Below are 24077 nucleotides of genomic sequence, written 5' to 3' on the forward strand. Positions count from 1 at the left end.
TAAAAGGGTGTAGGGGGAATTGCTGGCTTGTCCATGAGCACCCCTCTCTCTGTGAGCATCCCCTCTCTGTGAGCACCCCTCTCTGCTATTCTGAGCAGGGGGCAGCGGGGTGGGAATAACATGCAGTGATGACACGAATTCTTTCCCACCTTGTTATCTTCATGGGTCTGACTCCCACCCCCAGGGCCAGCTTGTGGTTCAGACTATTTTTTATTAAGGGCTGGCTACCAGTAACTCTCTCAATGCCAAACATGGCAGTTTGCAGAACATGTCATTCAAAGTATATCCAAGATTTTAGGTTGACAGACTCTGAGTCCGGATTTCTCATGGCAGTGTTTTACAAGATAAGCAGCTTCTTCAAACTTCTTCCATTTTGTGGAGAAATTTGCCAGAAGAAATATTAGATCATTTGCATCTTCTATGGACCCTTCACAGACGTGGGTCCTGCGGACAGGAGTATTTTATTAGCAAAAAGCGTTCTTCCTATTGAGGACCTCTGGGTAGCGATGCTTGCGGGAACCAGCAGGGAGTAGCTGGGTCCTACTGAGAAGCTCAGAGGGGCAGGAACTGCCTCTCCACCTGTGAGCTCAACTGTGAAAGTCTACAAGAGCTGCACTTTTCCATTTGTTTCTTGGTGGTGTCATGGTCTCTTTGGTTGAGCTCAGTGTCCTCACACTTCCTGGACCCCACCTTCCTCCACGAGCATGGAGGCTTCTCCAGGTCTCGTTCACGGATCAGGTTTTAGAATTACGGCCAAAGGGAGAGTTTCTGTTCATTTTCCTAGGCTAAGCTCAAAGTTTAACCATTTGGAGTAAGAATACTTTGGCATTTGTTTGGAAATAAAATTTAATATAAAATAATCATACCTTAAGTCAAAAAGCCTTAAAAAAATAACAACTAGCCCAATTATGTAAGTAGATGATTATGTGCCTCAGTCCCTCTAGGATAACGAAATATGGAGAAGACTTCACTGAGACTCCCAAATGCTAAAATGAAATCATACTGTGAAACAAGGAAGCATCTTTATGGGCATGGACCATACAACCTAAGACCACATCTTGGGGTCTCCGACCACTGCCAGACTCTGTTGTACAAATACCCAGCATTTCAGAGCTTCAAGTGAGCTGAAGCCATCTAACCGCTTTCTTTGAAAAACGAAAATTACAAGTATAAAAAAAAAAGCTAAAGAACATGACAGACAAAGGCTAGATATTCAATATTTTAATATTCATCCATTTTATTTGCATCATCACTCTGCCTTCCTGCACGATAACGTCCCAAGCCCTTCCCTGTGCTAGCAGCCTCATCCTTCTTCTTCCTGTCCCCTACCTGTGTGCCATTCACTATTTCTAGAATAACACAGAGAGAAAAAATAGGAGGGAGTGATTATTTGCATTTCATACGTTTCCCATTCATGAACATCAAAGCCCAATTTTCTTGAAGGTTCTCCAAGGTGAAGAATATTAGTGATTAAGTGGTGACTTTTTGGGAATCCTCATTGGTAATTCCAAACCCCCAGCCACCGCCTTCCCTTCCAGACTAGTGTTTCTTTGTGTTATGGGGGAGAAGAAAGGAGAGAAGAGGGATTGCAACTTTGTTGTTCCTTTGTCTGGGTTTAGCTGTGTGACTCTTCAGATGCACACATCAATGCCAGGAAGTTTAGCTCTGAACCTTCTCTCTATTCAACGTCATTATAATTAAAGTTCATCAGATAATATTAATTGAAGCAGATAGTGACACAAGACTTCAGAGTTACACTACACTTTTCCATCTGTATATTATCTCACTTGATCTTTAAAGACTGAGCTACGTTAGGTGTTTAAAGTAAGAAAAACTGGGGCACCTGGGTGGCTCAGTCAGTTAGGTCTCTGACTCTTGATTTTGGCTCAGGTCATGATCCCCAGGTCACGAGATCGAGCTCCACATCAGTCTCCTTGCTGGGCATGGAGACAGCTTAAAATTCTTTCCCTCTCTCTCTCCCAAAAAAAAAAAAAGAAAAAGAAAAAGAAAAAAGAACAAAAGAGAAACTGACACATATAATAGTGAGGTGACTTTGACAAAATCAAAAGACTGAACTAAGGCAGAAATTAGTCTCGACTCAGTTTCTTATAGACCTGTATTTCTTTTACCAGCCTCTTTCAAAAACTATATTGCGAATCTTAACGCCTTTTAAGCACAGCATCTGCATTACTAGAGATTGTAATTGTAACTCCAAGTAGAAGACCATTACAGAAACTTACCAAACCTTTTCCTTTGCAGGAGCCAAAGGAGACAGGGGAGCCCCAGGCTTACCCGGCCTCCCCGGCAGGAAAGGGATAGTGGGAGATGCCGGGCCGTGGGGACCCACCGGCATGACGGGACTCCCAGGACCACCGGGTTTTCCTGGCGCAGTCATCCCTGGCCAGAAAGGAAATCGAGGTCCACCAGGCTTCAGAGGAAACCCAGGTAGAGGGTCTACTTTTATTTTTTATTTTTTTTTTTTAATTTTTTTTTTTCAACATTTATTTATTTTTGGGACAGAGAGAGACAGAGCATGAACGGGGGAGGGGCAGAGAGAGAGGGAGACACAGAATTGGAAACAGGCTCCAGGCTCTGAGCCATCAGCCCAGAGCCCGACGCGGGGCTCGAACTCACGGAGCGCGAGATCGTGACCTGGCTGAAGTCGGACGCTTAACCGACTGCGCCACCCAGGCGCCCCGGGTCTACTTTTAAATAAGATAGAAGAATGAAAATAACGTTTGACAACAGCAGCTTTCAACCTTCCCCTGGTGTGACCTCTTTGCTTCTTTTTCCCTCTGGTCTTTACCTGGTTGCTCTAGCGGAGTGCAGCAAAGCTGCTGGAGTTTTTCTTTCTTTCTTTCTTTCTTTTTTTTTAACTTTTTATTTAAATTCCAGTTAGCTAGGGCGCCTGACTTTGGCTCAGGTCATGATCTCACGGTTCATGAGTTTGAGCCCCGCATCAGGCTCTCTGCTATCAGCTCGGAACCTGCTTCAGATCCTCTGTCCTCCTCTCTCTCTGCCCCTCCTCTGCTTGCACAGGCTCTCTCTTTCTCTAAAAAACAAATAAACATTAAAAAAAATTCCAGTCAGTGAACATACAGTGTAATCTTAGTTTCAAGGGTACAATATAGTGAGTCAACGCTCTCGTACATCACCTGGTGCTCACCATGGCTATTGGTGTGATGGGGACAGAGGGGATCTGTTTGAAAATTAGTAATCAAATAAATAAGCCCATTTTTAGTACGCGTGCTGCTGAAGCGAGCACACCAAATTAATAAGCCTAAAAGAGAGAGATGCATCCCATCACCAAGATTTACTGAGTTGCTCTTATGGATCGAGTACCAGGCTAGGCACAGACCCTGTCTGGCAGACCTTCACCAAGGACAAACAGTCCCTGCCTTCGGCCAGCACTTCCCTGGCCTTGTCTCATTCTGTCTTAACCACAAGCCCATCAACACCCCACAACAGAAAGCATGTGTAGGGTCACACTGGGTGCAGGCTGTGCCCGTTGTCCAAAAACCTGCCGACAGCGGGGCGCCTGGGTGGCCCAGTCGGTTAGGCTTCCAACTTCCACTCAGGTCATGATCTCACGGTTCGTGAGTTCGAGCCCCGCATCAAGTTCTGTGCTGACAGCTTGGAGCCTGGAGCCTGCTTCGGATTCTATGTCTCCCTCTCTCTCTGCCCCTCCCCTGCTCACACTCTGTCTCTCTGTCTCTCTCTCTCTCTCTCAAAAATAAGTAAACATCAAAAAAAGTTTTTTTTAATTAAAAAAAAAAACTTGCCGACAGAACCTGCCAGGTGCCCCCACTGCCCAATACTGACCAGCTCTCTGTAAATGCAGGTGACCCTGGTCCTCCGGGACCTCCAGGGAGTCACGTGAGAGGCTTGAAAGGAGACAAGGGGCTTCTGGGCAAGCCTGGCCCTAGAGGTCCACCTGGAACTGTAGGAGATGAGGGGCCACCGGGTCAGCCGGTAAGTGTGGGAAATTATTTTGACTTCTTATATTCTTCTACATTAATTGCCAGGATCAGATGTCCCCAGAGGCAATAAAAAAATGCCCATGTGTGATGCTTCTGAGCACCCAAGGGCACAGTCCAGGAGGTTCAAAGAATCCTAAGAGTTGGACAGATTTTGCCTCTAGAAGTTTGGTTTGTAGGGGACCCTTTTCCATGTCATTCCTGACCTTTTCTTGTTTAGACTCTGAACAATTTCAGTAATGGACTCTTAAAACACCTAACAGTTTGGGATCACTCTAGAGGACAATATCATTTTTCTGTATTAATATACTTTGAAAGTTATCAGTGAATGTCTATTTACTTTTTCCCCTTGATGGAACTTCCAGGGTTTCTAAATAGCTGCCACTTCCTTCTCAGCATTTTCTCCCCTGATAAATACCTGCGTTTTGCAAATTCAGTTTAACCCTTTGTCAACCCTGCCTCTATTCTGAATATATCACAGTTGGTCAACATCTCCCTTAAAAACACAGCCCCTGAGGGGCACCTGGGTGGCTTAGTTGGTTAAGCATCCAACCTCAGCTCAGGTCATGAGCGCACCGCTTATGAGTTCGAGCCCCGCGTCACAGCCTGGAGACTGCTTTGGATTCTGTGTCCTCCTCTCTGCCCCTCCCCCGCTCATTCTCTCCCTCTCTCTCTGTCTCTGTCTCAAAAACAAATAAGGATTAAAAAAATTTTTTTAGAACACAGCCCCTGAGACAAACACCCCCTGGGAGTAAGAACTCAGTACCCCCACAGCATGGCTAAAGGAGGGAAGACTCTCACCATCTGGAACACCACCATTTTATAATCCAACCTTGGGCTATCTGGCTGCCACATCACCACATTGTCACTGCACAGTCAGCTTCTGGTCAACCAGAGCGTGTGTGTGTGTGTGTGTGTGTGTGTGTGTGTGTGTGTGTATGCACACGCTTTTCCTTATGAAGGACTTCCAAGTTTTCTCCATTACTTCCAGCTCTTGTCTGTTTGTGACTTAAATGCAGAACTTTCAAATTTCTTTTTTATAGCTGTCATTGTGTTCATCTAGGCTCATGCTCCCAGACTATGAAGTTCTCTAAATTCAGTCTCTCACCCACCCAACACCTGGGCCATCTTCCCTCACTTTCTTCTTGGCAGCATATTCGAGAAACCTGTCTTCCCCCTGTTTACGTCAAATTCTTGGAGATTGATGAGGAATTCAGAGTTATGTCATAGCTGCTCTGTGTTTTCATCAGTGGTGGGCAATGAGGTACTTTATTTAGCATGATGGCATGTGAGGAATCATGGGAAGTTCTCTTAAGTTCTCTTGGTATTCGGTTTCCAGGGTCTACCTTTTTAAAACTTTTTTTTTGAAAAAATGAGACATTTGCCCAGTCTTAGATCTCTCTCATGTTTTCCATGATTCTCTGAAAGTGGCAAACACTGATCCTAAAATCACAGAGAAAGTCCTTCCGAGGACACTGGGCTGTGGAATGTATTGTTTGGAAATGCGATCTCTCTTAAGTCCTCTGGTGCTTTCAAGGTCAGTCAGTGCTTCTACATTTGCACTGGAAAGATAATTCTTCTTGGAGCACCTGGGTGGCTCAGTCAGTTGAATGTCCAACTCCTGGTTTCAGCTCAGGTCATGATCCCAAGTTTGTGAGATTGAGCCTGGCGTCAGGCTCGGAGCATGGAGCCTACTTAAGGTTCTCTCTCTCCCTCTCTCTCTCTCTGTCTCCCACCCTGCCCCTCTGCTCCTCTCCCCTGCTTACACAAGTACTCTCTAAAATAAAATTTTAAAAAAACTAAAAAAAAGAAAGAAAGATAATTCTTCTCGATGGATGCCTAAACTGGCTCTGTGCCCTTAACAATCCTCTCCTTGCAAGGAGCTGTGCCCTCCTCACCCAAGGGCGGGGCCTGGCATCTGCCCCTCCTCCCCGATTACCTCTGCTTCTGGACAACAGGCCAGACCTCAGGAGCCTGAGAGTCCTTGACCAGGTGGTTCCATTTTCTGTCCCGCCTTTTTGCACCTGACACCACCCGATCCAAGGTACAGGATTTTTCCTTCTTTGGTCTTCTTGCTCTAAAGACATTTGGTTTAGAGGCCAGTTTTGTTATTCTTGGCCTTTTTAATGACCTTCAGTTCCTTGTTTCCAAGTAACAGTATTGTTTCCATTCATATGGACAGTGTAATAGTAGATTTCACTTATGTTCTGACATGTAGCTCCTTTCTGAAGCTCTGATCCCTTGCCCCTTCTCCTGTGGCCTTGCTTGAGCATTCCATGGCTACAAGGGCAAGTATGAGCCGAAGGAGGGAGCGTCTCCTGGTCAGATCACTTGCATCCTTGCCAAAAGTGCATGTCAAAGTGTCCCGGATAACCCTTTCACGTTCCCAATCCCTGGACACCTTACTTCCACCACCACTCGGGCCGGGAGTAATTTATAACTCTGCCAACTTAGTGACAATGATGGTGGGTGCTACAATTCAATATGGGCTCTGTTGTCTTTGCAAAAATTACAAACAAAAAATTACAATTTTCATTCTGGCAATCCAGTGCCTGCTCTTCCCGAAAGGTCTCCGGATACTGGTCAGGTCCATGTAGGATACAGAATATTAAGTTGTATTCCACACTCATACAACAGACATTAACACCCAGAAGTTGTGTTTGCTCTTGACCGTGAGGGCAGTTTTTGCTTCTGTGTTATTGAAAATGATAGTCCCAGGGCACCTGGGTGACTCAGTCGGTTAAGCGTCCAACTTGGTTTTGGCTCAGGTCATGATGTCATGGTTCATTAGATTAAGCCCCGCACTGAACTGACAGTGCAGAGCCTGCTTGGGATTCTCTCTGTCTCCGTCTCTGTCTCTCTCTCCCCCTCCCCAACTTGTGTGCATGCTCTCCCCCCTCTCTCAAATAAATAATAAACTTAAAAATTAAAAAAAAAAAAAAAAAAGAAAATGATAGTCCTCAGGAGAGATCTAGGTGGCAGAGGAACTATAGGAGGATTGGATTGGAAGGTAAAAATGGTATCTGTGGACCTCAGTTCATTCTGACCCAACGTATTATATCCTATTTGCTTAAAAAGAAAAAAAGGACTACAGTGACAATTGTGACTTTTAAAATTTTGTCTTTGGTACTGCGCCCTTTTATCTGAACTATAGGGAGCACCAGGTGCCCCAGGTCTGCCAGGGCTCAGAGGTGATCCGGGATTCCATGGATTTCCAGGTGTAAAAGGTACTGTTTTTGTGCACTACTCTTTGGATGCAAAGACGATGATTGTGATTTATATTTTAGGGCACACAAATGTTTACGGAACTCCTCCAGTCATCACAGACAGGGTACAAATAGGACCTTGGTTATGAGTAAAGAAGGAAGACCACCAGAACCCAGCCCCAGGGGTCTTAAACACTAAATTCTGGCCTTAAGGATGGAAACTGTAGAAAAACTAAAAAATAAACAGTTTAAAGTGGTGACCGCTGAAATACTGATGTATGTTGGGAGAATACGGATGTGTGTTGGGTTGGGGATGGGGAACTACATCAATATCAACACTATTGCTTTGAAGTTGCTTATTTTCACTTGCGTGTGTGTTATAATGTTAAAAAGCTGAAAATCTAAACGAATATTTACCAAACAGTTAATGGGGGAGGGTAAGTAAAGTTTTCTGCGTGAGATTTAAGTATTTGGTTTTTTTGGCACATGTATTATAATCAGAAGAGAAATATAATTCGGGGGGTCGTAAGTGTAAAATTTTCATGCACAAAAATCTAAATGTCAGGTTTCAGAAAATATTTCTCAAATCTTCCATAAGGATGCTATGACCTTAAATAAGGCTTTGAATATTATATTTGTTGTCTTCACTGATTAAATCCTTTGTCACTGCTTCTGTACAGTAGGGAATCTATTATCACAGACTACACAGTGTTAAGTAGTGAGTGTAGCCAAAAGGAACAAAGCCACACTTTCACAAAGGTAAACCCTTTCCGGGTCCAAGAGAGGACAAGGTGGAGTTCAAAGAGAGCCTAGCCTGTTCGGTACTTTCAACCACTGACTCTCCAAGGAGCAAATTCGTTAAGAATAAATCAAAGCAGATGATCCCAAGGAGTCCCAGTAGACATGGTGGGGGAGGGTGAACACGGGCGGGGGTGGGGGGGAACAGGGCAGCCTGGGCACCATGTGTCCCACCTGTCACTCCCCACCTCCCAGAACAGGAATATCTAAGATTGGAAAAATTATACAAGGGCCCCACTAAAGAAAGAAACATCCTGGTGAAATATTTAGAGCTATTTAGAGGGGAGAGTCAAAAAATCCATTCTTTTGAAATGTGTTCCATGAAACATATTCCATTTTTTTCTTAGATTTCAGAACATGAAAATTTTTAATCCTCAAAAGGAAAAACAGTTAGGCTTCTTCTGATGTGTTTAAATAAATATGGACATCTTCCTGAGGTTCTGATACCAAGTGGATAATTTAGAGTGTAGTTTCCAGTTAACTTTTGATAATATATTTGGTTGTATTGTTTCCATAAATACCATATTTAGTATTAAAGTCTTTCTAAGAAATCAGACGTAACGCCTATATTATTTCAAGATTTTTAAAAGGAGTATTTCCCCAGGGGCACCAAGCATCCAACTTCGGCTCGGGTCATGATCTCACAGTTCATGGGTTCGAGCCCTGCATCAGGCTCTGTGCTGACAGCTCGGAGCCTGGAGCCTGTGTCTCCCCCTCTCTCTGCTCCTCCCCTGCTCACACTCTGTCTCTCAAAAATAAATAAAGATTAAAAAAAAAGTATTTCTCCAAAGCAGTGATTCTTTGTAAACTTTTATTCATGTCAAAGACTGGGAGAGAAATCATACCATTTTGATAGTTTACATGAAAGCAAATATTCCATATGTGTTCATGAGAATCCCTAATATAACTAATGGGCTCTTAATAAAGCTAGAGAAATAAGCTAAGAAAGTAGATACCTATGACAACTGATATAAGCACTAAAATAGGTTTAATGTCACTTCATACTTTACCTTAAATATTAAATTCGTTTCTGAACGGAAACAGTGAACTTTATGAACTCTTCCCCTTCAATACTAAAATACAAAATCTTAATGCCTACTTCTAGAATATATTTTTAAATAAACATTAAGCATGATTGATTGGGTCCAAATAAAATGCCAGAAGTTGTAGCCATTGTCACAGAGCCCCATCACCTCCAGTCCTAACTCCCAGTGTCTGTCCTTACAGTTGATCATAAACCTCAAGAGCTGGGAAACCCACTGTTCTACATGGAATCACATTGCCTTTTTTTTTTTTTTAATAAGGGGAGAAGGGTAATCCAGGATTTCTGGGACCAGTTGGACCTCCAGGGCAAATTGGGCCAAAAGGACCACCCGGTAAATATTATTCTCCTTAGTATTGCTCTTCATGAAGAAAGGGTAGCCCATCAGTGAACCCATCGTTTTCCTCTGCTCATGTCAATAGGTATACGTGGAGACCCTGGCACAGTTAAGATCATCTCCCTCCCGGGAAGCCCAGGGCCACCTGGACCTGTTGGAGAACCAGGGATGCAAGGAGAGCCTGGGCCACCGGGGCCACCAGGAATCCTAGGTGTGGAACTGACTGTATTGACGTGGATTACGAGCAAGTGGTTGAACCAAAATACCTACAAAGTGCTTTGGAAGCAAGCACTATAGAGTCTATTGAAAATATTGACTCTATTGAAACCTGTTGTGCAGTGTATAAGCTTGAGCAAATACACTTTAGGCACTTACGGTTGTTTTTTTTTTTTCATTAAGATCAAGTATTAATTCTATCTTCTGTGACAACCATTGGTCTTAGAGCTCTTATTTGAAAATGATTACCTGAATAAACCTGAGTTCTGTGTGTGTAGTTTTCTCACACTTTGGAGAGCACTTGGAAGAGTAGTAAATGCAAATATATGCTTAATCTTATGAAATCTTATCAAAGTACTGGTGTATGGAAATTGAACTAACCCCTCTGTATAGGGTAAGCATACTGTAATAGACTTCTGAATGGAATTGTTGTGTTCTAAGTTTGCCTGAATTGCTTCTGTGATATAAAAGAGCCATGACTTATTATGTTGTTCAATACAAGGGCATAGCAAATTCTGGAAGAGGGTGAAGCAAAATGGCAGCACAATTTTAAACCATTGTTGTCTCATATGTTTCTAGTCCATTCTTGAGGGTTCTTTTTCCCCCTGAGAAGTAGGATGTAACAAGTTGGATGACCAACTGTCCGAGTTTGTCCGTGGCTCAGTTTGTAAGACTTTCGTTGCCGAAACTGGAGAAGTCCCACATATCTGGGATGACTGGCCACCCCTGTTTTTTCCTGTATGAACCATTCAACACAGTGTTGGTTTTTTGCCTAGGACCCTGTGGGCCAAGAGGTAAACCAGGCAAGGATGGAAGGCCGGGAACTCCTGGGCCAATTGGAGAAAAAGGCAACAAAGGCTGTAAAGGAGAGCAAGGTAAACGAATGGCTGGCTTCTTCTATTCCCTTCTCTTCACTGACTGTTTCAATATCCAGAGAAGTCGCCTTTAAATATGTGACTGTAAGAGTCATCCACGTCTTTCAGTTTTGTCGTTTGCATTAAAAGCCAGGGACAAAACGTTCATTTGGAAGAAGATGAAAAACCAAGAATTATTGGAATACACCATCCTTCCTATCTCTCAACTGGGCAAATGTCCACCAAATTTTTAGTCTGAGGACAAACAGACCTCATAAAGCACTAATTCTATTTTTGGAAAGGCCAATACTGTTTTTAATTATTTATAGGAGTACTATTTAATAGTATCTAGAGAAGTAGCATATAAGTACGTAGTTAGAAAAAATACTATCTTGATATGAATAGAAGAGCAACTTAGTATCTTTATCTAGGAAAGCCATCTTTCTTTTTTTTAATTTTTTTAATGTGTGTTTATTTTTGAGAGAGAGAGTATGTGTGTGAGCAGGGGAGGGGCAGAGAGAGAGGGAGACACAGAATCCGAAGCAGGCTCCAGGCTCCGAGCTGTCAGCACAGAGCCCGACGTGGGGCTCAAACTCCCGAACCGTGAGATGATGACCTGAGCCAAAGTCAGAAGCCTACCTGACTGAGCCACCCAGGCGCCCCTACGAAAAGTCATCTTTAAACTATACCATTCTTGAATACCACATGGCTGAACAATTCATGTGTATCCTGAAGAAGGCCCTCTCCAATTAGTCTAGTGGAGGTGAAGGAAGGTCCTGCTGCTGAACTTAAAGGGCAAACAAGTGGGGCCTGCTGGTAATAGGACTCCTAAAATGACAAATAGGTCTGGAAGGCTGTGGTCCAAGGCCATTTTTGCTGGCTGTAAGCAGGGTCTCTGGAACCAGAGGGAGCACACGGTTCTTAAAATTGAAGGTGTTTATGCTGGAGACGCGACTGAATGCTATCAGGGCAAGAGACGTGCTTATGTGCACAAAGCAAAGCACAGTGACTCCTGGTGGCAAACCCAATAAAACCAGAGGCATCCTGGAAACAGTGGCATGGCTTATGCCAAATTCCAAAGCAACCTTCCTGCTAAAGCCACTGGCCACAGAACCTGTGTGATGCTATACCCCTCAAGGATTTAAACTTGCTGACAAGTAAGGGCACCTGGGTGGCTCAGTCAGTTAAGTGTCTGACTCTTGATTTCGGCTCAGGTCATGATCTCACATTTGAATTCAAGACTCACGCCGGGCTCTGCACTTACAGTGCAGGGCCTGCTTGAGATTCTCTCTCTCTCTGCCCCTTTCCTGTTCATGCTCTCACTCTCACTCTCAAAATAAATAAACATTTAAAAGAAGGATAAGGATCTAAGAGTTAAGTAACACAGGTATAAGCCGAGAGCTCGGCCTCTCGCTCAGAAATGCAGAATATCGTTGATCGTGCATAGTTGTACAGGAGCTCACCTTAATTTCTGTCATACTCACCTAATCAAAATTCCTGTGCAGGGACCTCAAGGCATCGTTTGCTTGTGGCCAATTATAGCTCTCTGGGAATGAGGACAGATGTGGGGAAAAGTAAAGAATGTGTATCTTCTCTATCTGGATATATTAAAAACATATGCTTTTGGGCTACTCCAGTAAGACATGAGACATAGACAGATTTAGATATGGCTTGTTTTTAATTTCAAAGAACGAACCAAGGCTCCCAGACAAGACAGGGATGGTGGGGAGACTGGAAAAAAATATAATCTTGGGCTTTAACCAATCCTCATGAGAAGCACGGACTTCTGAGCAGAGACTATACTGGGGTGCTGCCTGGCACCATAGCATGGTTGTTTGTGGGAAACAACAATCCTCCCTTGACTCATGGGCCCCAAATCCAACCCTCTCTGTATTTCTTTAGGACCCAAGGTGGGTTGGGTAGAGCTTAGGGTACAGTGGAAATGGATCAGGGGCCAAGGGGGGATGGAAGCAGGTGCCAGTATCATCAATAATAGCTATTTGATGAAGAAAGGGAGAGTAAAGAACATGACGATGGGGAGAAAGGATATTTCTCCGGTACTTATTTAGAAAGTGACAAGTTGGGGCACCTAGCTGGCTCAGTCAGAAGAGCATGCGACTCTTGATCTCGAGGTCACGAGTTTGATCCCCACAATGGGTGGAGAGATTACCAAAAAAATAATAATAGAAAGTGACAAATGTGCCTTACTCTAAGTGCAGAGGGGAAAAAAAGTATACAAATTACTTACTTTGCCTTAAGCTCATATAAATTTTAAAAACTAACCCTTACCACAAAGTCTTTTCCATTCTATTTGCCTTACTAATTAAAAACTTCCTTGAAGTTTGCACCTTTAAAAAGAACTTTCAATATTGCCCATGAATGTTTAGTGACTTTATCAAAAGTATCTCCTTGAATAGACTTCCAAAATATAGATATTTGGTTTAACTTATTTACCCACATTGTAGAATACATTCATTGGTACCGAAAAAAAAAAAAAATGTACCTAAGACCTATCAGATGCAGGCCACCGTGCTGGACACCGCAGAATGCAAAGATAAAAAAGACCTGATCTTGGGACGCCTGGGTAGCTCAGTTGGTTGAGCGTCCAACTTTGGCTCAGGTCATGATCTCATGATTCATGGGTTTGAGCCCTACGTCGGGCTCTGTGCTGACAGCTCAGAGCCTGGAGGCTGCTTGTGATTCTGTGTCTCCCTCCCTCTCTGCCCCTGCTCCACTTGTTCTCTCTCTCTCCATCTGTCTCTCTCTTTCAAAAATAAATGAACATTAAAAAAATTGGGGGAGGGGAAAAAAAGACCTGATCTCAAAAACTCATCATGCAATATACACAAATATTTATAAGGCATCGTGTGATAAACTAGTGGACATTTAATACTGTTTGGCCATTTTGTAAGCCCCTCTTTTTTAGGACTCCTTTACAGAGGGGCTTAACAGATATACATAAACATTTAAATCAGTACTTCTGGAAAATGAGTTTGAGGTTTTGTTTGTATTGCAACATGTATACCATGTTTGTTAAAGGACCCCCTGGTTTGGATGGACTGCCAGGCTTGAAGGGCAAACCTGGAGACATTGGACCACCCACAACTGCAACAGCCATGAGAGGCTTCATCTTCACCAGGCACAGTCAGACCACAGCCATCCCTTCCTGCCCAGAAGGCACACAGCCGCTCTATAGTGGGTTCTCTCTTCTTTTTGTACAAGGAAATGAACAAGCCCACGGACAAGACCTGGGTAATGTCCCAGTCCTTGTTTTCAGTCATTTTCTTCCATATACAGATGGTCAATTTTCATAGCATGGGGTACTTCTCTCTGAAGCTAAGTGTAAACAACCCTGAGTGCCTGACAGCACTCCTTGAAGACCGTGAATAAGACAACACAGGCCTAACATCTAATTTTCATTCTGGAAACGTGAAGCCCTGGAAGGAGCCTAGCTTGTGAAATGTTGATCTAGCTCATCCTGTTGAATGCAAACAATTTTCACTGAAATCACGTTTGCTTCTGAGTCTTACAAATAGCATCTTTTCTCAAGCTGTGTCTAGTTATTAGCTATTATACGCATAGGAAGAACTGGGAATATTTTGTCTTTTTTTTTTTTTTTTTCAACGTTTATTTATTTATTTGGGACAGAGAGAGACAGAGTATGAATGGGGGAGGGGCAGAGAGGGAGGGAGACACAGAATCAGAAACAGGCTCCAGGCTCTGAGCCATCAGCCCAGAGCCTGACGCGGGGCTCGAACCCACGGACCGCGAGATCGTGACCTGGCTGAAGTCGGACGCTTAACCAACTGCGCCACCCAGGCGCCCCAGAACTGGGAATATTTTGAAGTAAAAGACATTTTTCCAACAGACCTCTACCAGTCCTCAAGTGCTAGGCTCATTAGAAAGGGTCCCAGGAAGTTTTAAGGGTGGGAGAAGGAAGATGTGTTTGCTTATTGGATCTTTGATTTCTGTCACTGTTAAAACTTTGCAAATAACACATTCTGCAAGTAACTCTTTTGTGTTGCCTTTCTTATTTTTGCCATAGGTTGTTTTAATCAGCCTCTAGCTAGCAAGGATACTCAAAATGATTTTGATTTACTGACAGTGATACTCAGTCTAATGTTTCATTAGGAACCCTTGGCAGCTGCCTGCAGCGATTTACCACAATGCCATTCTTGTTTTGTAACATCAATGACGTATGCAATTTTGCATCTCGAAATGACTATTCATACTGGCTGTCAACACCAGCTCTGATGCCAATGGACATGGCTCCAATTACTGGCAGGGCCCTGGAGCCTTATATTAGCAGGTAAAAATCTAATCCCTTAGCTTTGTGATGGGACCAGGTCAGTCACTTCATTTGTAACGGAACGTAGGGCAGCAAGTACATCGCAGTGCGCGAGAGCGGGGATGCCACATTCTTCATTTCGTGTTACAGATGCACCGTCTGTGAAGGTCCTGCGATGGCCATAGCTATCCACAGCCAAACCACTGACATTCCCTCCTGTCCTCACGGCTGGATTTCTCTCTGGAAAGGATTCTCTTTTATCATGGTAAGGAGGAAAGAACAGCAAAGTCATAGTAAAGATTGCCCCTAGAATCTTACGTTGGACTGGGTGAAAGGCGGCCGCCGGGGAATGATGTCAATGGACACAGCGTGCCACGGACATTTGCTTGAAAATCTAGAAAGATAATTTTTTTAAAGCAAGTTGGGTTTTTTTTGTAAATAAAGGAGCATTAAAAAAAAAATGACTTCATCCACAAATTCTAAATAAGACATTTAGGTGAAGAGTAATACCATATTAGTAATGGAATGCCTATATTTTTAGCTGGCAGCTGTTTTATATAGATAGATCTTCTCTAATCCTTATGGAAACCCTAAAGGTAGTTTCTATTATCTGCAGTGGTATGCTAGTAAGTGGTAAAGCTAGGATTTGAACCTGAGTCTGTCTGCTCCAAAATCTTATTGCCTTACACTGTGCCCCTTTGACATTCCTATGAAGACGGGAACTAAGAGAAAAAGACTTTTAAAGAGATTCCCCAGATCTAAGTGCTAAATGAAGAAATCTATGGACTGACCATCGGTGACTGTGCTAGCTGCACATATGTGGTGGGTGGTTATTCATATTTTGTGTAGCATCATTTAGGATACATTATCCCCCCTTCTTTACTGAAAACATAGTGATGAGTTCAGAGGGTGATCAGTACTATAAGGGAAATAAGGAAAGATAAGGAGAGAGATTGTGAAAGGGACAATGCCAAGGAAAGCCTTCTTCAGATTATATTTAAGCAGATCCCTAAACTCTGAGAACAAGCTAGCTGAGGAAAAGGTGCATTCCAGGCAGAATAAATAGCTTTTGCTTTCTTTTTGATGACTATCCCTCAACTTGGAAGGTAGCTAGAGTATTAGCAAATCTGGGTAACGAAGCATAAGAAGTTTAGTTCATGCTATTTTCTTTTCTTATTGTCTATTACCCGCCCCCCCAAGTGTAGAGCATTGAAAACTTGAACGCCACGCACAGAATTCTTATTCAGAGATTTTTACCTTGACAGTTCACAAGTGCAGGTTCTGAGGGCGCAGGTCAGGCTCTGGCATCCCCCGGGTCCTGTCTGGAAGAATTCCGAGCCAGTCCATTTATAGAATGTCATGGAAGAGGAACGTGCAACTACTATTCAAATTCCTACAGTTTCTGGTTGGCTTCATTAAACCCCAAAAGAATGTTCAGGTAACTATTCAAAGTCAAGTTTAACCTGATGACTCAATCACAGACTTATTCAGAGGTTGCCCTGTTAGATTTTCGTTACCTGGGTGTTGATGATGAACATCGGAAAGATCTCATGCCAACAAAATCCAGTTTACCTTGGCACTCGCAGTGCCAAGTGTCCTACAGTGAACAAATAGCCATGGCTTTGTACTACTGCACCAATAAAGACCCCCAAAATGTGATTTCTGTCACCACCAAACATATTTAACATTTGTATATAAACTTCTAGCAAGTGACAAACAAAACCACTAACCGATCTGCTGCTCTTAATTTACTGCACTGGCAGACTTGTGAGTAATATAGACTATTTAAATGGTAAGCGTGGTTTTTATTACAAAACAGGATTTGTGAGTTTGCATCACAGCCTATGTTTCCTTACTGCTGCTGAAACACAACTAAATTATAAAATGTCAACAACATTATAAAATGTCGCAACAATATACCTCCTGTAATAGAATTTGATGAGCTCCAATAGTTATTAACAAACCTCAAAGCCAGCAAATATTCCCTTTTTATCTATATTGATGAGATTTTTTTTTGTTTTTTGCTTTTATTTCAGAAAACCTATTCCATCAACTATGAAAGCTGGGGAGTTAGAAAAGATAATAAGTCGCTGTCGGGTGTGCATGAAGAGAAGACAATGAAGAAAACAATGAAGAAAACTATTCTTTTTTGTCCTAAATAACCAAGTAATGGTGCAGAATATGCATTTATTTGGGAAGTTTTCTCTAACCAAACAATATGGTTCTGTGATGACTTACTACAAAGTTTCTATTTGTTTCCCCACACAACAAAGCATTTCTTCTACGTCAGTTCTGCCATCCGGGTATCTAAATATGGAGTTTCCCGTGGCAAGGCAGACTTGGCCAAAAATACCACTGAGATCATCTTCCATTCGTATCCGGTGCGCTAGCTCCATGGCGAGTGTATAAAGTTTGATGCCACAAGTTAACTGGATTTGCCCCCTTCTAGCCCAGTCTTTGAGACTCAGGGAGGCTAAATCGCTTTGAGATTGTGCCAACCCCTCCCTAAAACTTTAGCCCCTGGGACAGGAAGGAGATGGGGGCAGGTGGAGTAATAGAGCCTCATGAATCGTACTGTACTTTCAGACCCGTTCAGTAACCGAAGGCCTGAGGAAACCAGAACCGAACTAAGGTTCATGGATATTCTAGGGCTCTTTCAAAGGTACCCAAGACTAAGGCCAAAAGGGGGTTTCCCTAAGGCCAAAAGGGGGTTTCCTATTTTTTTAAAGCTTTGTTTTTCCACTGAATTCATTTCACCGCAGCAGTACGACCTGCTTGTGTTCCCATGGTTACCCTTACTGAATTAATTTTAATAGGCTGATGTTATACACATACTCTGCGATGTATCTCACTTCCGTTTTACCAGCTCACCCACACAAATAACAAGGACACTACTTCTTCAATGTGCACTTTAACCCCATCCCTATAGATGGTCAGAAAACTTAAGACATTTGTTGGCTAATCGGGCTCCAGGTATTATTCCCTTGCTGTGATCCATTCATATTCCATTTAACCTGGGCATTTCCAGATTAATTCCCTGGCTATTTCTCTAATTCTTTTTTGTAAAAAAAAAAAAAAAAAATGTGTTTTATATTACATATTCTTACCAACCGTGTGGAAAGAGTTGTGTAAAAATCTTAATGTACAAATTGTATAGTTTGGCAGATATAGGTCTTAAAATTTGCTTTTCAGTGTGTTGATACATTCCCAAGGTTACTTAATTCAACTGAACAAGCATTTCATTCAGCACCAAGCCATGTCCCAGGCATGGTGCTAAATTATAGCTAGTAAGGGGGAGAAAAAGAGACTTGCTTTTGACCTGATAATCCAGAAGAGGTGATGAACTTACTGCTGCCGTTAAGACTCCCACATATCCGAGCTGGGGTTTTTTTTCCCCCTTTTCTTCCTTTGTCACTGTCCTTCACTGTTGTTATATGCATTCAGCATAATTCAGTAGATCTCTGTAAAGGTTTACAAATAAGATCTTTGCCCAGGGAAAGCCCAGGATATCTAGCTTCTCTTAGGCATTGCAGAAGCCAGGTAGGAACAATGTTAAGAAAACAAAGATGGTGACACTCTCTGATGGATCTGAGGCCAGGTATCCTGAGGCCAAGTTCTGAAGATGCTTCTTGATCCCCCCAGGTGGCCTCGGTGGTGCTGATATTCAAATTCAGGTCACTGCTTCTGTCTCAGTTGCGAAGTGAAGGTGTGACCGCACAGGACAGCACACACTGTGACTGTGGTTCCCATCCTTTGCTGCTCACATGACTGCCATCAAGACATTTGTACATTTGAACGTTATAAAGTGCATTTTACTTAGTTTACGTAGACTCACCTCATATTAAGACTTTTTTGCTCTACAAATACCCTACGGTCCCAATCGTACAATAATGGCATAGAGGGCTAACTGACGTCCACAAACCCTCTGTAAGCCAGTAGTTCTCAAAGTGTGGTCCCTGGACCAGCTGCATCAGCAGCATCTGGGAACTTGCTACGAATGCCCATTTTAGGGCATTGCAGACCTACAGAATCAGAAACTCTAGGGGGTAAGGCCCAGAAATGTGAATTTTCACAAGCACTCCAGGCGATTGCCAAAGCACTCCATGTTAGAACAAGTGCTGGAGGCAAACAGCCAAGAGAAGATTCTGCGGGCAGTTACCTGGCACCCCTGGCTGCCATAGCTCCATCTGTCCCTCTCTTTGAAGTCCCAGGTCACAAACGCCCTGAAGGTCGGCTAATTTTACTAATCCAGGAAAGCCCTAGATTGGTGCTACAGCCAAAGGACTGGCCTCCGCTTAGCCAAGCCTCCTCTCCTCTGGCCGCTTATCAGTGTTTAACTTCTGACAAAGACAGGCTGTGCTAAAGCCTTACATTCCAGTGAAGCCATTAACAGCTGCTCCGCCATATGTCACACGTCTGAGACTGACCATTGAAACGCAGCTCCCCTGCCTCGCTTTCCAGACGCCTAGGAGTAGCTTATAGTGTTATGCAGACTTACCTTTGTAGATAAAATGTAAATACCTTGTTTCTTTTAAAATTGGGGCTTCAACTTTGGAATTTCACAGTGTGCTAAAATAATGGATTTCTCAGAGGTCTCTCTTTTTGCAAGGTAAACATTATTAACTTATTTATGAAAGTATTACAATAATGCTAAATTTGAATTTCAGTGCTAATTTAACTTACAAAGATTTTTCTATGCAGCAAATGTAACTTACTGCAACTAAACTTAATTTAATGTTTACTCTGTAACCAAATGAAATATATTTAAAATATATTGAATATTTTATATTATTATATCCTGACAACATTACAATGTTGTAATGTACTAATATTTCTGTAATTATAGTTAAAAATTATTTTATTGTATTGTCTAAAAATAAAATTGAAAAAATGATATCTGGTCTTATTTTTTTCAAAATGGAGATAATTTTCTGAGTTGTAAAAATAATATATATTCACTGTTAAAACAACACATGATGCAAACTTAGGAAGAATATAAAAATTGCCATGATCTAACCCGTCACGCTCACCCAAGATAAATAAGGTATATGCCCTTCCAGAGTTTTTCCCTGTAAATATGTTTTTAAACAAACTTGGGATAAAAACATGCTATTTTGTTACCAGATTTTTTTTAACTTAATACTTTATGGACATATTTTCACATCAATAGACAAGAAGTAATCATTATTTACACCACAGTCCATTGCATGGATTCACTACATAAGTCGATGAATCCCCAATTGGTGGACACTTGATTTAGTTTTATTATGAATATATTGTACATATTTCTTTTTTTCTTTAATTTTTATTTTTTTTTTTACTTTTTTTTTAATTAAAAAAAAATTTTTTTTTTTTAACGTTTATTTATTTTTGAGACAGAGAGAGACAGAGCATGAACGGGGAGGGTCAGAGAGAGGGAGACACAGAATCTGAAACAGGCTCCAGGCTCTGAGCTGTCTGCACAGAGCCCAACGCGGGGCTCGAACTCACAGACCGCGAGATCATGACCTGAGCCGAAGTCGGCCGCTTAACCGACTGAGCCACCCAGGCGCCCCTTTTCTTTAATTTTTAGAGAGAGAGTGAATGAGAGCACACAAGCAGGGGAGAGGGGCAGAAGGAGGGAGAGGGGGAAAAGGAGAGAGGGAGAGAGACAGAGAGAGAGAATCTCAAGCAGGTTCCATGCTCAATGTGGAGTCCAACGTGGGGCTCGATCCCATGACCTTAGGATCATGACCTGAGCTGAAATCAAGAGTTGGACACTCAACTGACTGAGCCACCCAGGCACCCCCTATTGTAAGTATTTCATTTCAATTTTACTGTTACTTCCTCAGGATCAATCTCTAGAAGGAAAATTATAGCATCAAAGGACTCCCACAATCTTGGTCTTTGATATACATACAAAATGTTCTCCAGGAAGGTTGTGAGAATTTCAAGCTCTATCAACAATGTAAACACCCATCTCCTTACGCTTTTACCAATTCTGGGTATTGCTGTTACTTTACAATTCTGCCTATCCCATTTTAATTTATATTCTTCTCACTACCAGTGATTTGTCACATTTAATGGATATTTGCTTTGTTATTAGTATTTTTTATTAGTGCTTGTTTTTGTTTTCCTGTGAAGGGCCTGATCATATCTTTGCTCGTTTTCTATTAGGGTGTTTAAAAAATTTTTACAAATCAGTTAAGAAAATGTATAGATTACCGAAATTATGGGTCATACGTTTTGATGTTTCCCATTGATAATACAAAAACTCCTCATTCAAGGGAACATATTCGTAAAATTTTAAATGTAAAGAAGCAGTAAAGAGGAATGCTTTTCACATGCAAAATATGAAATTTTGTAAGTAAGGAACTTTCAGGCTGTGTTAAATGGCAATCAGAATAATCAAAGGAAGAAGGTGAATGAACAGGAATCCTGAGTAATAGTTCTAAGACAAAGAAAATTCTTGCTCAAATACATATTTTAGAAGTATTCTCTTAGCTGGACCCAAAATCTAAATTGAAAACATTTTGAGCCAAAAAAAAAAAAAATGTTTATTTAAATGAACTTATTTTTACTGCTGGCAAGTAGAGGATTGAATGACAGTGGCCGTTCTCTCTCTACTTACAAGCCTGTTTGGAAGGAAAATAGTGATCAGTCTCTAACGGATTCTTAGCAACCTACTGACAGGGCACTCACAGAGTATTAACAGTGCCTAGGTCACCTCACCCTATTCCCAGCTCTGCTTACTGGAAAGTGAGAAACAACCAAACACGGAGTAAAAAGTAAATGATGTTGTATAACCAGACTAAATCTTAAACATTCACATAAATATGACCTTCTCTCTCGGGGTGTTTGCAGACTCTAAGGTAAAAATGCTGACATTGCTCAAAGACTTTGTAGAACTGTTGCTTTGGAATTATCATGAATTACAGTTTGTCAGCCAAACCAGGAAATGGGTCTTATCACTTTATACCCAAGACCTACACGATGCTCAAGATATTTGGCTCCACAGAAGACATCCAGATGAGTGAGACACAGACCTTGGTCTCAAACACAGAACTTCATCTGGTGGTCTCAACACAGAACAAAAAATAAGGCGAATACATACATTAATTATAATACTGGACAGAATGTGATAAGTGTTACAAGAAACAACAAATAGTGATTCAAAAATTGGAGGCTTCAGGAAATAATTACAAAACAAGGAATATTTTAGGTGGTCCTTTAAGGCTAGTTAAGATTCCAAGAAGCAAAAGGTCGTCAAAGGCACGATAGCATTCCAGGTGTCAGGAACAGCATGGATAAGGGTAGGCAGGAAAGCATGGAGCTATCTCAGAGAATAATTTGTGGTCAAGAATACATAGAATATAAGAATATACATGGAATACATAACATATGGAATATATGTATTCTCTGTATATGGAAACATCACATACACATACATACACAAACAGTGGTAAATAAAGTGGAGTAGTAGGAGTTAGGGCCATATTAGGTAGACTTTCAAATACCAGGTTGAACTTGTACTTCATTGGCTGGTATAAGAGCCAGTGAAGATTCTGACAAAAGAAAATGATCATATAAATGGTAACCTAGAAGGTCTAGTGTCTTATATACTGCCCTTGCCAGGCTATTTCATAATTTCAAGTGTTTTTAAAAATTACTGGATTGCTGTTATGGACTCCTGAATTGTAGAGAACTATAAATCAGCAATTTCTTTTAAACCTAGGGCTTCAAATTTGGGATGTCACAGTTTGTAAAATGAGGTTCTTTGCCAGCCTCTAGTAAGAATTAGAGGGGAAAAAAATGATTGTAGAGATGGGGAGGCCAGTTAAAAGGTCATCAGCCCAGATGATGGGTAATGGTCTAGCAGGGGGAAAAGAATGGACAGCGCAAGTGGACAGTTGGTATTAAGATGAGGGAATCTGAAGGGGGGGGGGGGGGGCGGGCGCTTGGGAGACAGTGAAAGATGACTTCAGAGCTTCAGAGTTTTAAAACTTGGTGACTGGAGTGCTCGCTTCGGCAGCACATATACTAAAACTTGGTGACTGGAAAAATAATCTTGCCATGAACTAAAAAAAAAAAAAAAAAAAATTCAGGAGAAGGTATCTGAACTGGGAAGAGGGAGAAAATTTGAGTTTGAAACTCTGTTGGGATCAAAACTCCAAAAGGACACTTATGAAGAATTGGCTAGAACTAGTGCGACAGGATGAGACTAAACAGATGTGTTATTTACATTTGTATCTATTCTTACGGAAGGATGATTTGCCAGTATTGTGAAGGGGTCCCAAGTACATTAATTCTCAAAGTGCTTTCCAAATTATTTTGAAGAATGGTAACATCTCTGGAATATCTTTAGATTCTACAGTAGTCCCTACTCATGTGTATGTCCTTGTTGGGCTGTTTGTTAAAATCCAGGCATATAAAATATTCCGTGATTTGCTTCAGTCCGTACCAATGTCGGTGAGTATGGTACTGAATTTCCCGAAGTTAGTAGTTAGGGGTTTAGATCCAGAGAGGGCTCTCCGAAAGCTAAACAAGGCTGCTAACTACTTTGAGTCCTAACTTCTCTTTTAACAGCATTCTCATCTTGAAGGATTGGAGGAGCCACTCGGGGCAGGGGCCACTGTTAAGAAAGACATCTAATAATTAGAGGGCTCGACTAGAAATCAAAATTGGAGCGTGGATCACCACCAGAATTGGCGAAATATACAGATTATTAGGCCTCACACCACAGAGATTTGGGTGCAGATAGTTCTGAAAAGTAGTCATATTAAGTGGCTACCGAAGATTTACCTTGTAAACACGTGGGTCTTGAAGATCACCAACTTCCAATAAAGTTTAAGCGTGAAGCCAATTTGCACCGCGCCCTTGCTTTGTTGCCTGCGGTTGGCGCTCTTTGCCCTCAACAAAGATGTCCCCATATCGCCGTCGCACTGCCCTCGTTCCTCTGCGTGAGCCTCACGTCCGCCCTTCCCCGTGTCACATGACCACGAAGCTGCCTCAGCTACGGTTCCTGGCAAGGGCCAGCCCCGGCCGTTCTCGCGTCTCTGCCGGCCCGCTGTGGGCCGCTCCGGCCGGTGCTTTGACCGGGCGCCTCCGTGCGCTCGGCCAACGGCCTTTGGGAGCGCCCACCCGAACGCCCCCGGAGCCGGCGGGCGGCGGCCCTCGCCCGAGACACTCCAGCGGGCTCAGGGGTGAGTGGTGATGCCTTCCCGATCCGGGACCCGCGGCCCGAGCCGGCTTCTCGGCCTGGCGCCGCGGCCGTGACCATCCGGCCGGCGGAGGGACCCTCGGTGACCCCGGCCCGTTCATGGGGTCGCCCCGAGTCCCGACCTCCGAGCTCTGGCCTTTCCTCCTCCTCCTCGGGGCCT

General features: G+C 42.5%; 2 protein-coding genes and 1 long non-coding RNA gene across 4 annotated transcripts in view; 2 read left to right on the plus strand and 1 right to left on the minus strand.

Moving 5' to 3' along the window:
- COL4A3 (collagen type IV alpha 3 chain) overlaps positions 1-17007 on the plus strand; it is a 136570-nt gene extending 119563 nt beyond the window's left edge. For both annotated transcript variants that reach the window (XM_086719792.1, XM_086719793.1), the window contains exons 42-52: positions 2260-2445; positions 3842-3972; positions 7132-7204; positions 9286-9357; positions 9446-9571; positions 10353-10451; positions 13470-13682; positions 14562-14739; positions 14869-14983; positions 15984-16156; positions 16755-17007. In XM_086719792.1, coding sequence (XP_086575918.1) covers positions 2260-2445; positions 3842-3972; positions 7132-7204; positions 9286-9357; positions 9446-9571; positions 10353-10451; positions 13470-13682; positions 14562-14739; positions 14869-14983; positions 15984-16156; positions 16755-16839 — 1451 coding nt within the window. In that variant the 3' untranslated portion in view covers positions 16840-17007. The remainder of the gene's footprint in view (positions 1-2259; positions 2446-3841; positions 3973-7131; positions 7205-9285; positions 9358-9445; positions 9572-10352; positions 10452-13469; positions 13683-14561; positions 14740-14868; positions 14984-15983; positions 16157-16754) is intronic.
- LOC147578716 (uncharacterized) lies at positions 8776-23716 on the minus strand. Its single transcript, XR_015255596.1, has 3 exons — positions 23500-23716; positions 15976-18179; positions 8776-11976 (listed from the first exon to the last, which is right to left on the minus strand). It is a non-coding gene; the product is annotated as an uncharacterized LOC147578716 (long non-coding RNA).
- The window catches only part of MFF (mitochondrial fission factor), a 37291-nt gene continuing 36831 nt past the window's right edge, over positions 23618-24077 (plus strand). Inside the window, exon 1 of the mRNA XM_086719806.1 lies at positions 23618-23900. Within this exon, the coding sequence (XP_086575932.1) occupies positions 23618-23900 (283 nt within the window). The remainder of the gene's footprint in view (positions 23901-24077) is intronic.

This window comes from Puma concolor, chromosome C1, assembly GCF_028749965.1.
Source record: "Puma concolor isolate L17-30 chromosome C1, mPumCon1.1.hap2, whole genome shotgun sequence".
Lineage (NCBI taxonomy): Eukaryota > Metazoa > Chordata > Mammalia > Carnivora > Felidae > Puma > Puma concolor.